The sequence below is a fragment of the Leuciscus leuciscus genome (genome assembly GCF_965113295.1).
Source record: "Leuciscus leuciscus genome assembly, chromosome: 4".
Lineage (NCBI taxonomy): Eukaryota > Metazoa > Chordata > Actinopteri > Cypriniformes > Leuciscidae > Leuciscus > Leuciscus leuciscus.
Window position 1 is genome coordinate 38,938,359 of NC_138728.1, and position 13,350 is coordinate 38,951,708.

At 38.7% G+C, this 13,350-nt stretch overlaps 1 protein-coding gene across 1 annotated transcript; it reads left to right on the forward strand.

The window, feature by feature from the left end:
• Window positions 1-888: 888 nt before the first annotated feature.
• Window positions 889-6,982, forward strand: LOC309496399 (uncharacterized protein; the record flags this gene model as incomplete). Its single annotated transcript, XM_082166393.1, has 10 exons — window positions 889-1,177; window positions 2,046-3,000; window positions 3,258-3,310; window positions 3,389-3,493; window positions 3,595-3,726; window positions 5,889-6,110; window positions 6,248-6,327; window positions 6,416-6,500; window positions 6,580-6,675; window positions 6,920-6,982. Exons 1-10 carry the CDS (start codon window positions 1,115-1,117, stop codon window positions 6,980-6,982), a joined length of 1,854 nt encoding a protein of 617 aa, XP_082022519.1. The 5' UTR covers window positions 889-1,114.
• Between the last annotated feature and the right edge of the window lie 6,368 nt (window positions 6,983-13,350).

Sequence of the window (13,350 nt, forward strand, 5' to 3'; positions counted from 1 at the left end):
ACTGCACTCCTGAAAAAAGACATATCCAGATAAAGATCTCAGATAAAAACACACAAACATGAGGCCTAATTGCAAAACCGTCACATTAGATGTATGTATGCATGTATTGATGGACTGACTAATTTATTTAATGGAATGTTGTACAAAAATATAAATGTACAAAATTAACACCAGCATACAACACATAAAGAGAAAAATTACAACAAACAGGACTTCAAACCAAAAAAATTTAAATAAAAGGGTAAATAAATAAAGCACATGTCCTAATTAATAAATGACTACAGAAAAAGTAAATAGTATTAGGCTATAGATAATGGACTTCTTAGGATTAAGGGAAAAAATATCAGCTGACATTCGCAGCCAATGAGCATTAAGCTGTGTCGTCAGCAAGTCGTTTCCCATGATGCTTTTGATCAGCGCAGTCGGTGGAGAGCAACTGCGCTCGACTGCAGAATCCGACAAGTGCTGAAAACCTTTGTCCAGAAAGAGCTTTCTTGCATGGGAAGTGTTCTACCACACCCACAGGACCCTTCATACTACCCATCAAGCCATGTTATTCAAAACCATGTGCACCAGGCCTTACTTGCTGGAAAATACTCTGGCTTTGATCAACTTCAACTGGAAAAGAAAATTGATGAATGGAAACTAACAGATTCAGGTGCCCAGTTTTTCTTTAGGCAGTGCACAGAGAACTACAGACATCAGACAGAAATTCATGTTGAAGTGAATGCACAAAGAAATGGATTTCCAGTCACCGAAGACTCTGATTTTGAGGAGATACACACACCGGAGACGACAACATCACAAGAAACATTCTTGTTTATTCATCAAAACATACAACAGCAGCATTTAAGTAAATGCCGTTATGGAGATATGGTCCTACTTGATGCCACCTACAGAACTACCAAATATGCATTGCCCCTGTTTCTGGTTGTTGTTTGGACTAATGTTGGCTACAAACCGGTTGCTGAGTTTATATGTGAAAACGAGACAACCACAGCGATAGCTGAAGCTCTTACCATCCTGAAACAGTGGAACGTGCATTGGGAGCCAAAGTACTTCATGCTTGATTATTCACAACAGGAATATCAAGCTCTGGACCATACATTTCCAAATGCACAGAAGTATTTATGCTCATTCCATCGTGAGCAAGCTTGGATACGATGGACAAGACAAGGTACAGTCCAGCTGAAGTTAGTTATTACTATCATTTTTTTAATTTATTTTTTATACCAGAATTCCATTATAGTCTTTGGTTTTCATTATAATCCTGGACATGTGATGATGTATATTTTGCTTTTTTTTTTTTTTTTTACTTTTCATTATAAGTAAACCAATACATCCTTAAATTTACATTTGAGTTTTTCAAAAACATCTTTCAAAATACTTTCAATAGTGTATTACATTGTTTTCTTAGTTTCATTTATTTGCATTTAATTTGTACTGTTAATTAGTCATCTGAAACATATAGGTAATTCCTATTTTTACAGTGTTTAATATCCCATATACTCTCTTTCTGGCAGCCAAGAACAAGTTGTCCCTCTCTGAGCAAAGTGAACTACTTGACCATCTGCGTGAGATAGCTAGTGCCCCAAGTGAATCATCATGTGATAGGGAGGTTGACAGACTGAAGGAGAGCAATGTTTACAAGAAGTCATTTGAAGTCAGACATTATGTTGATACAAGGTGGCTATGTATTCGGGAGGTGAGGTACTGCACTGGACATGTTCCGTGTTCAATTGTTGTACAGTACATTTAGATTGGTATAAAAGGGACAGGCCAGCATTTAGTTTTCTCTAAAATTATTACGCCGTCAACACCAGACAGACACAACAAAAGCAAGTCATCATCATCACTGATTCAGTCTACATGTGATTATGGTAGTTGCGCTGAGTCTAGGAAATAGATGCCTCAATCTATTTTTCCCACTGCCTGGACTGGTTTAGGATATTCGTTTTTATGCATCCAGTACATAGACTGGGTGTAATATTTTTTTTTCTGCATCGGCTACCTTTATCAAAGTAATATGTTCTTTTCTTTTTCAGCGGTGGTGTAGGGCCTTTGTGCCACAAGGATTCTCTGTGGCAGTGACCACCAACAATGGAGTTGAGGCCCTCAATAAATCATTGAGGAGCTTCTACCTCAAATTTTCTGGCACAGGAAGTCTTACATCTCTGCTTGAAACTATGATATGCGATTTCATCCCTGAACAATTGCTATCCTACAGGAGACTCAACTTCATCTACAGTAGTGAATGCAAAACATACAATCCAGATGTGCCAACATTCCTGAGAGACAGGCCCAGGAGTTTTGTCAAACATTGCTTAAACAGCATCCAAGCAGCTTCCATCTATACAAAAGAGCATGTCGAGGTACTTGGAAAGGAATCTTTCAAGGTGAAGAGTGAGACCACCTCTGCATGGTACAGAGTAGAACTTGGAGACTCGGAACGGTACCCATCTTGTGAATGTGTCCTCTTCAAAACAACGTTCTTACCATGCAAGCATTTCTTTGCTGTTTTTAGCCACTCTGACAAAACATGGGGAGACCTTAGCCCAGTCTATTGTCGAAGCCCATATATAACTCTGGATTTCAGTGTTGCTCTAACAAATCCACCAATCACTGAGAACAGCACTCAAGAAGACTTCTTTAGTGACTTTTGTGTTAGTCCTCTTCCTTACCCAAGGAAACAGACACACAACAGTGAGCCACAGTCAACTGGTGTAGGAGCAGATCAGCAGCGCTTGCGCGAAGAGCTCAAACAGTTACATGATGTGTCATATATGTGCACCGACAAGGAGGCAATTCAGAATGCATCCTGTGTTGTTCATGAGCTTTGTAAAACACTCAAAGACAGTTTACCTAAGGATCATGGCCTGGTTCTCCAGCAGCAAGAAACTGTCAAGCAAAACCTTCGGGCTTTACCAAGTCGCTGTAAGAAGGCCAAACAAAAACCTGTCAGAAAACGCAAAATGAGAGCGATGGCAGTTGCTAATGAAGGTTTGTTATATTACAATTAAATGGTGTATATAAAATCAAATACATTTTTTTTTATCTTGTAGCATTACAATGCTATATAATCATTGTTTGTCAAAGGGTTATTTTTTGTAAATTATGTATTTAATTTTTTTGTTTTGTTGACCTGTCAACTTGGTGTATAGTACATATGACTTGTCTTGGCATTTGCCAACCTTTTAAAATTTCATTGTTAAAAATATTCTTTATTCTTTTTCATATTCTGTTCATTTCCTTATCAGGTGATGGCCATTTCCATAAAAAGTCTAAGACGACAGAGATGGACAAAGACCAGGCAATATACAGTTGCATTACTATTAATGAGTCTGCTATTAATGGTTGAAATTTAAGTTGTTTGTGATTTTCTCCTCAGTCATGTGGTGTGGAGGTCTCTGTGGAAGAAACCAGGAAAGCATCCACACTGATAAACTCTGACAATCTTGTGAACCATAGTGAAAACTTACCTAGGTTAACAAAGGTGAGAATATGATTGTGAAATAAAATGTTCTGTCAATAACATCTGTCCACTGAGCAAATTCTTTGAGCTTGTTTATATATGTACGTTGCATTTGTTTTTAGGACATGGCATCAGAGGTGAGACATATTCTGAAACAAAATGACCCAAACATGGTAATAAGCACAGCTTTCAAACTATGCATCAGACAGAGCGACCTGGCAACGCTGGAGGAGGGTTCCTGGCTCAATGACATGGTAAGAGTGTAAGTGAACATACAGTAAGATTAAATATTACCTTTATTTATGATTATCCAGTACACTTTCTTTCTCAAAAAAGAAAATGTTCATAATGAATCAAAATGCAACTACTTGCTTGATGACTCTGCATATTTCGCTTACTTTTTAACCCCTCCCCTCTGACCAACTACCATCTACTAGTGCTGGGCAGTAAACCGGTTCAAACCGAAAACCGGTTTATATTTTCGTTACGATATTGATTTTTAATAAACCGCCATACCGGTGTATTTAATTACACAACGTTCGGAATGAACGTTACGCTGCGCCGCGCGACACTGTTTCAGACGGACCCTTTACAATGTTGCACTTCTAAAGGCCAATTTATACTTCTGCGTCGAGTGTACGCCGTAGTGTACGTCGTAGGCTACGCACGTAGGCGACGCCGTCGTGAGCATTTATACTTCTGCGAATGTCTGTGTTGCTCTGCAGTTACACCGCCGAAACGCTAGTTGGCGCGGGTGGGTTTTAATGTTCCACTGTGTTTACATTCCTCGCGGCTGTTTTGAGTTTAGGTTTCTACGAGCAATGGCGACTGAAGGAGTCATACAGATGGCTGTATTTCCGCACTTCTTCAAGCAATCTCTCGGTCTCTTGGTCTATTTCCATGGCTCTTCACTGATCTTCGGAATTTAAAAATGGCGGGCGGGCGGTGCAGAGTGCAGAAGATCATTCCGGAAATGCGTAGGTGGAAACGCGATGCTATCCAGCCGACCAATCACAGATCTTGCGGTCCGCGTCGCCGCGACGCGTAGTTACATTTTTGAGGAGGTGCGCGTCAGGGTACGGCGAAGGGTACGACGTATGGTACACGTCAATGCGTATGCTACGCCGTACCTTCTACGCGCACCCGACGCAGAAGTATAAATTGGCCTTAAGCAGCGACGAGTGAGGGTAAACAAACAGCAGTGCGCTGTTACGTTACAGGGATGATGGATGCTGAAGAATTAGTAGAACATGACACAGAAGAACTTGTGCCAAAAAGAGGAGCCGGGTCTGTTGTTTGGAGGTTTTTTGGTTTCCAAAAATCCGACGTCGACCAAACAACAATTTTATGTAAGTGCTGTCGGGCTAAAATTCTCGCCAAAGGCGGCAACACGAGCAATTTGAATTTGCTCCAGCACCTTAGCCGCAAACACGTCTTGGAATATCAAGAACACTTTATATTTATTTTATATGTTTGTTCTGGTTTCGAAGCAATACTTTTGAAGGAATAACTAATGCAAGTTGCATAATTTTGTTTTACTATTTTTTTTTTTATAGACCTCAAAAGCAATGCTAGACAAGTTTCCTTTTTATATTTACTTGAATGCACGTCATGTTCCTGGGCTTGTACTTGAACTAGCAAAAGTATTCCAAGTTGTTCTAATTGTGTTGTTCAAAATAAAATATAAAAATAAAAGTTCTGTATTTTGACTGCAATTGTCTTTGCATTCTGATTCCTCACTTCATTAGAATCATGAATGGCTCTTATTTGTAAATAACAGCATAATTTTCTGGGGCCATGCAAACCTGTATTACTAGTGTGGAATTATTCTACAATATTCACTAATGACAGTAAAATAGACCATCCTAAGTCAATTTACTGCAGTAATTCCTCTCTCAACCAGTAGAAAATGCATTGAACACCTGACTATGCATAAAAAAAATTAAAAAATTAAAAAATTAAAAACCGTCATTAACCGTAAACCGGCATAATTTTGAAAAAAAACGTGATATCAATTTTTGGTCAAACCGCCCAGCACTACCATCTACATCACTTTTGATGAATAGATCAATTTTTTTTCATGTGTAAATTCTTTCTGTCTCAGTCACATTATAGAAGTAAAGTCAGTTGTAATTGTGTACATTCACATTGACTTCATCCAGCATAATTCTTTTAGTAAACTTGTCATGCTTTTTATCGTTCAATAAATATTGATTATTATTTTTTGGATAAATGGTACTAATAATATTGTAGCTAATAATCTTTGTTATATATCTATCACTGTTTTGCTTGTTTGCATTACACAACAATCTCTGATTTCTTTAAATATTGGCATTGGTCTGATTAATCTGAGCATTTTAAAAAGCTCTGTTGGGGATATGTGTATTATGATTGTTTTTACTCTTATGTTTTCAAGGTTATCAACTTCTATTTGTCTCTGATAATGAAGAGGAGCAATGAACAGCAGGAAGGCATTAAAGTGTACTGTTTGAGCACATTTTTCTACCCAAAGCTTCTGAGTAGTGACGGACATTTTGCAGGCAATGCAGCAGTGAAGAAATGGACAAAAACAGTGGATCTCTTCCTCTGTGATCTAGTTCTTGTTCCTTTGCACCTTGGCTTGCACTGGGCTTTGGCTGTAAGTAATTTATGAATAGCAATGCCTTTGTAACACATTGTTACTATGTCTATACACTATTAAAAGTATAAAAATGGTATATATATACTTTTTCACTATTTAAAGAAAAACTTTTACCTCCATTTGCTTATCACCAGGTAATTGATTTCAAATCCCAGACCATCCAGTGCTATGACTCCATGGGTCAGAGACATGATGAGATCTGTCACACATTGTTGTGAGTTATGTCCAATTGCAACTTTGGTTTTTAACCTCAAACTGCTTTCAAGGCTTGTATGCATGTCTCATGTGTGATTAATTAACAGGAAATACCTCACGGAGGAACACAAAATCAAAAAAGCCTGCTGCTTTGAGGCTTCCAGATGGACCATCGGCCGAATGAGAACCAACGTATGCCTCATATAAGAAGTTATACAAATATTATTTAAACTGTGTCCTTTTGTTAACCGTTATACTTACTTGTTTCTAGGCAATTCCCAAACAGACAAATGGAAATGACTGTGGTGTGTTTATCTGCAAATATGCAGACTTCCTTTCTCAAGGAAAGCCACTTACTTTCAGACAGGTACATGATCAAACTACAATATTTATTTTTCTCACAAACTTTATTCTTAACACTTGTTTGACTTTATCAATAACCATATCTATCCACTAACACACTAGTTTATACCTCACTCTAAACTTAGGACTAACATGGAACACCTTAGCAACTATATCACTCACTGATAAATCTTCAAAAGCTTTTAATGTTTTGTCAAAATCCATGATCAAAATTTGTCTGTACATGATTGTTCTCTTTTTCCATATAGTGTGACATTCCAGTCATACGGAAGGTGATGGTGTGGGAGATAGTACATCAGAGTATCCTGTAAAGAATGTGTCCTGAGACATCCACAAGCTGAAATCCTGCCTTGTTCTGCTTGCTGTCAATATTTGATATTTTATTTTTTTTAATAAAGTTGAGTATGAACAAATAGTTGTCAGTATGTTGTTTTAAGATAGCAGTGGAAAAGTTAGTAAATACCTAGGTTTCTAGGTTTACCTCTAGACTTTACAGAAGTTCTAAGATAATTTCAAATAAAATCTATATTTATATTCTAATAGATATACTAGAATATACAGATTTTATTTGAAATTCTCTAAGAACGTGTGTAAAGTCTGTGAGCTAATTAAAGAAGCATGAATTTTGCATAAAAACATTATTACACAAGCCCTGTAAAAACACACACAGGTATCTGCTGCACACATTACTCAGGACAGGTATCTCGCATGAAGCCCCTGTAAACACACACACAGGTATCTGATGCACACATTACTCAGGACAGGTATCTCGCATGAAGCCCCTAAACACACACACACACACACAGGTATCTGATGCACACATTACTCAGGACAGGTATCTCGCATGAAGCCCCTGTAAACACACACACAGGTATCTGATGCACATATTACTCAGTTAGGACAGGTATCTCGCATGAAGCCCCTGTAAACACACACAGGTATCTGATGCACATATTACTCAGTTAGGACAGGTATCTCGCATGAAGCCCCTGTAAACACACACAGGTATCTGATGCACATATTACTCAGTTAGGACAGGTATCTCGCATGAAGCCCCTGTAAACACACACAGGTATCTGATGCACATATTACTCAGTTAGGACAGGTATCTCACATGAAGCCCCTAAACACACACACAGGTATCTGATGCACACATTACTCAGTTAGGACAGGTATCCTGCATGAAGCCCCTAAACACACACACAGGTATCTGATGCACACATTACTCAGTTAGGACAGGTATCTCACATGAAGCCCCTGTAAACACACACAGGTATCTGATGCACACATTACTCAGTTAGGACAGGTATCTCGCATGAAGCCCCTGTAAACACACACAGGTATCTGATGCACATGTAATAGGCTTAACGTTATGCCATTTTAATAACTGACAGTAGCCTACATTATACTTTAGCTAGGTTTATAAGAATCATGCAATCAGTGTAAACAAGTGAAGCGCTTTTATTCATATTGTATTACATTAATAGATGGGTTGAGAAACATTTCTGGTCAGTAGAGAAAGGTTAAGTTCATCCACTTTTCCTTTACTAAAACAGTTTATTTTATATTTTTGTTAAAAGTGTGACCGGGGATCATGTTTTATCCCAATATTTCAGATTGATTTAATGGCGCGATTGTGTAATATATTAGCGTGTGATTTAGAAATAATTTACTTTGACATGACATAAATACTCAATTTGAACCTTAATTGTTTCTATTAGCGGCAAAAAAGAAAACACCGACCGTTGGCGTATCCATAGAGACAGTATATAAACAGTGTATCCTCGTACACTTAGTGCGCATGACCGGTGACCTATGCAAATTCGGAATTAGGAGAACGCCTACTCTACAACGTCACAATTTTTACGCTGTACTGAAACCCCTGGAAATAAGTGACAGCCTTTTCTTGTCATTGTCATGTTTCTGTGTCTTGTCATGTGATCCTGCCATGTGTCTTGTCATTGGTTAATCGTCTGATCATTGTTCATTGGTGTTCCTTGTCTTGTAATTAGTCTATGTATTTAAGCCCTCATGTTTGCCCTGTGTCCTTGTCGAATATTGTTTGTCCTATGTCCCAGATCCAGTTTCTTGTTTTCTGGTTTAATGCCACGCCATGCTTTTGTTTTATGTTTGATCTTGTTTTTGAATTGTTTTGTTATTAAAGTTGCGCTTGGGTTCTCAACCAGCTTGCCTCCAGTGAATCTTTCGTAACACATAGGGACACATAAAAGAAACATAATAATCAAAAAGAACAAAATAAAACAACCCAGGCAATACACTGAGGTACAAGTGGAGTGAATAAATAAATAATACTCCAAACAAACAATTCATTCACCACAGCATTTACCTATATGTGACACCCTCACACCAAACCACTGCATTCACTACAAGTAAACACCACACGTGCGCCCACTGCCGCTCGAGTGCCACCGCCTGGGAAAACCTAAAAAGAACAAACACATTTAAACAAACAGCAATCCTTCATTCTCATGAACACCATGCTATGTCATTACTTCATTACTTTTAAATTCTGATTAGAAATATATATAAACATACAAACAAACAAAAAAAAAGTTTTTTTTTTGGTCCGGACCTAAGCAAGTGAACTAGCGGACTTTCCTGGTGTGAATACACCCTTAAAATCTGTTTTCAAACACAACACTTATTCCTTCACTATCCAACTTGTTACCATACTACACTTTATTTTACTTATTTTTAAGCAGATGAAAAATGTACAGATAACTACAAGTGTCTTTAATATTATTATTATTGTTTATTTAGATAAGGACAGATACAAAAAACATAGAGAAACTTAAACAGTCATCTTATGTATGTATCATAGAGTTTTTAGCTAAAGCTAATTCACAACACTTGTCCCAAGTAGGGCTTTTAGTTAAACATACTTTAGACTAACATTATTATAAATGAGATAGAGATCAAATTAAATGAAATGCAATGAAAAGAGCAAAAAATGTTCTACGGAGAGGGACACTACAATTGCCTTTTAATGCTGCTCGGGTGGTGGGTCTGGTAACACTTTGCTGTCTTGTTATTGTTTTGCAAAGGGGTGGGGGAGCAGCGTTATTTAGGCATTTGAAGACCCAAAGTGCAGGGAGATAAAATTAGCAAAACTTAAAATCTTATATTTGCTTAAAATTTGCCAATGATAGTACCTTATTCTCTTCTTGTCCAGGATATTCAAGGCTCAGTATTGTCAGTGGTGTACAAGTGTAACTTAACCAACTTGACATTCAACAGTTTAAGCAATCTACTAGAATTTTTTTAATATGTGAACATATCAACAATATGCTAGGAGTTCCAAATACCATAGATAAACGGGTATAAAAAGGTATAAAATATAAAAATCATATATTTGGCTCTAAAACCCTACAACTATAAGCTGTAATGTTTCATATTTCACCTGTTCTCCCATCTTGATTCTAATACTTTCTTTGTTACAGATTTCAAATCTATCTGCAGCAGTCCACAGTTTAGACGCCGTCAGCAAACCAGTCACTGCTTTTGGAGCTGAATGCGAATTAAAGACATGCAGCATAGCAGACAGCACAGGCACAATCGAAATTTCGTTGTGGAAAAAAAAAACACATTTACCTTATTGAAGTCAACTGTTCATACAATTTCACCAACCCTACAACCCGAATCTACAACAGTACCCTACATTTGACAACAACTCCACAAACCAAAATAACTATTGCTTTCACTCCTCCACACACCAGTCAGAAACAACAACCTTTACTAGAACAGATCACAGGAGAGGTTTAAGGTGCTGTGATAAACCTATCCAAGAGGTGCCCTAAATGCAATACTGCACAACAAGTAAATTTGAAACAAACTTTTCACCGCTGTCAAGTCTGCAAAATAAACAGAAAAGCAACTAGCTATGTCAGCACATGCAGCGGACCGTTGACTTTCAAAACACCCGTCGAAACAGTTGAGCTTACTATAACCAACTCTGTCCTGAGACAATTCTTCAAAAGTCTAAAAGACATAAATGCTATGAATGGAGTGGACATCAAAGAATACTTACTGAATGCCGGGCCTCTGAAAGTGACATACACGGCTGAAAAACACATTACAGACCTCACCGAAGACAACTTAGACCTCTCCTCCAGATCAACCCCTACTATACCACACAGCCAACCTGACTTAAACCAGTCCACTACATCCTCAAACTACCAACCTACAACCAGTGACCAACCTGACCTAAACCAGTCCACTACATCTCCAAACGACCAACCTACTGTCACGGTTCACGAATGCATTGCTTTCTTTTTGTCTCGTGCGTTTGTTATTGTGTATGTGTGTGTGGGTGTCGCGTGTATCTGTGGGTGTGGCCGGAGCAATCACGCTCATTCATCAATCTGCAATCATCATCGGCACCAGCTGCAACTCATCATCACATCTTTAAATACTCACCATTTTCTCCTCTCCATTGTCAGATCGTTTGTTGAAGTCTCGTGCTGCTTGGTGTTCTGATCCTGTGTTCCTGTTCCCCGTTCCCCGTTCTGTGCTCGTGTGGTGTCTGTTCCTGGAATCCTGCTCTCTGTTCTTCGTTCTTCGTTCACGCCTGGATTCACCATCACCATCACTGCACTTCAGCACCAGCCTAGACTCACCCGTGTTTGACCATCGAAGTCCCTGCGCCACCCGCCTGTGCCTGTTACCTTGTTTGTGTCTTCATTTATATAATAAAGAGTTTTTTGCACCTGCTATTGCTTCCTCGTTCTCGCAACATGACACCTACAAACTCTGACCCAAAAAAGTAATGTTATAAATATGTTGTTATTTTTTTCCACTGTTAAAAGTTGAATAAAATGCTTTATTCTACTTGTCCACTATTTGTCACAGTGTCTGGTTTTGTGTATCCCTGGGTAACCACTAGAGGTCCTCTTCCCCCACGGTGTAATTCACTCATGAACTACATTTCCCATCATCCTTGTCTGTTTTATCATTGATCATTGCACGCAGCTGTTTCCCCTCACCTTGTTAGTATCTGTGTATTTATACCCTGTTTGTTCAGTCATTGTCATGGAGTCCTTGTTGAATGTCACACTGCTTTTGGAAGTTTGTTACGTTTGTTTATTGTTTTTGGATTGCCTTGTATGGATTTTGACCTTTTGCCTGCCTGGATTTAAGATTACGGATTACCCTTAAATAAATGCACTTGGATCTTACCTGTTTGCGTGTGCGTTCCGTGACACTATTAGTCTTTAAACTATATTTCCTTCCTGTTCACATTTTGTTATATTATTCTCTACAATGTAAAATGTTACATTATTTGCATTGATTATGTTACATAAATAAAAGTTCAACTAAATACATACCACTGCTTCTTTATCATGTTCTTTTCTGTGCTTCATTGTTTCTCAACCCTGTCCTGGGGACCCCTCACCACTGCACATTTTGCATGTCTCCTTCACTTAACACACCTGATTCAACTTATCAGCTCCTTAGTAAATATTGCAAGACTTGAATTGGGTGTGTCTCATGAGAAAGACATACGCCGGTTTCACACTGCACGCGTTAGCAGAGCATAAGCAGCGCAGGAGCAGTGCGTATGGTGAGCGGGAGCAGGACACGTGCGTTTTGCTTTCACACTAGCAGCGTTTGTCACGCGCGGCTGAACCGCGGCGTGTGTACAGACAGAGTACTCTATAATGGGTGAGTTGGCATTGCTTTATTTCGTTTTCAAATACATTTAGGAGAAAAGACTTGTCAAGAAGCAAGTATTTTTGTATTTTATTAATAATTTCATTTATATAACTTTTGGTTCATCTTTGTTTTTATTGTTGGGCAACAAGTTTGTTTTTGGACATTTTTTTTGTTTTTAAATTGCTGTTGGTCATTTGATTGACTTTTTAAAACACAATAATCATCATCAATGCGCTTTTTGGGTAAAATTGCGGTGTATTTTGGCCATGATCAATGCATTGTCACTTTAATTCAGCGTAAGCGGCGCGTTAAAAATAGACTGGGCGCCGAAACTATCGCGGCACTGCTGTTCCTGCTCTGCTCCTGCTACGCGCTGCCGCGCCGCTTCTGCGTGCGGTGTGAATGCACTCATTGAATAACATGGACGCCGAAAAAAATACGCGCTGCTGACGCTTGCGGTGTGAAACCGGCGTGACGCCGGTTTCACACTGCACGCGTTAGCAGAGCATAAGCAGCGCAGGATCAGTGCGTATGGTGAGCGGGAGCAGGACACGTGCGTTTTGCTGTCACACTGGCAGCGTTTGTCACGCGCGGCGTGTGTACAGACAGAGTACTCTATAATGGGTGAGTTGCCATTGCTTTATTTCGTTTTCAAATACATTTAGGAGAAAAGACTTGTCAAGAAGCTTATTTTATTAAAAATTTCATTTGTATATCTTTTGGTTCATCTTTGTTTTTATTGTTCTGGCAACAAGCTTGTTTTTGGACATTTGTTTTATTTTTAAATTGCTGTTGGTCATTTGATTGACTGTTTAAAACACAATAGATATCATCAATGCACTTTTTGGATAAAACCGGTGTATTTTGGCCATGATCAATGCATTGTCACTTTAAATCAGCGTAAGCGGCGCGTTAAAAATAGACTGGGCGCCGAAACTATCGCGGCACTGCTGTTCCTGCTCTGCTCCTGCTACGCGCTGACGCGCCGCTTCTGCGTGCGGTGTGA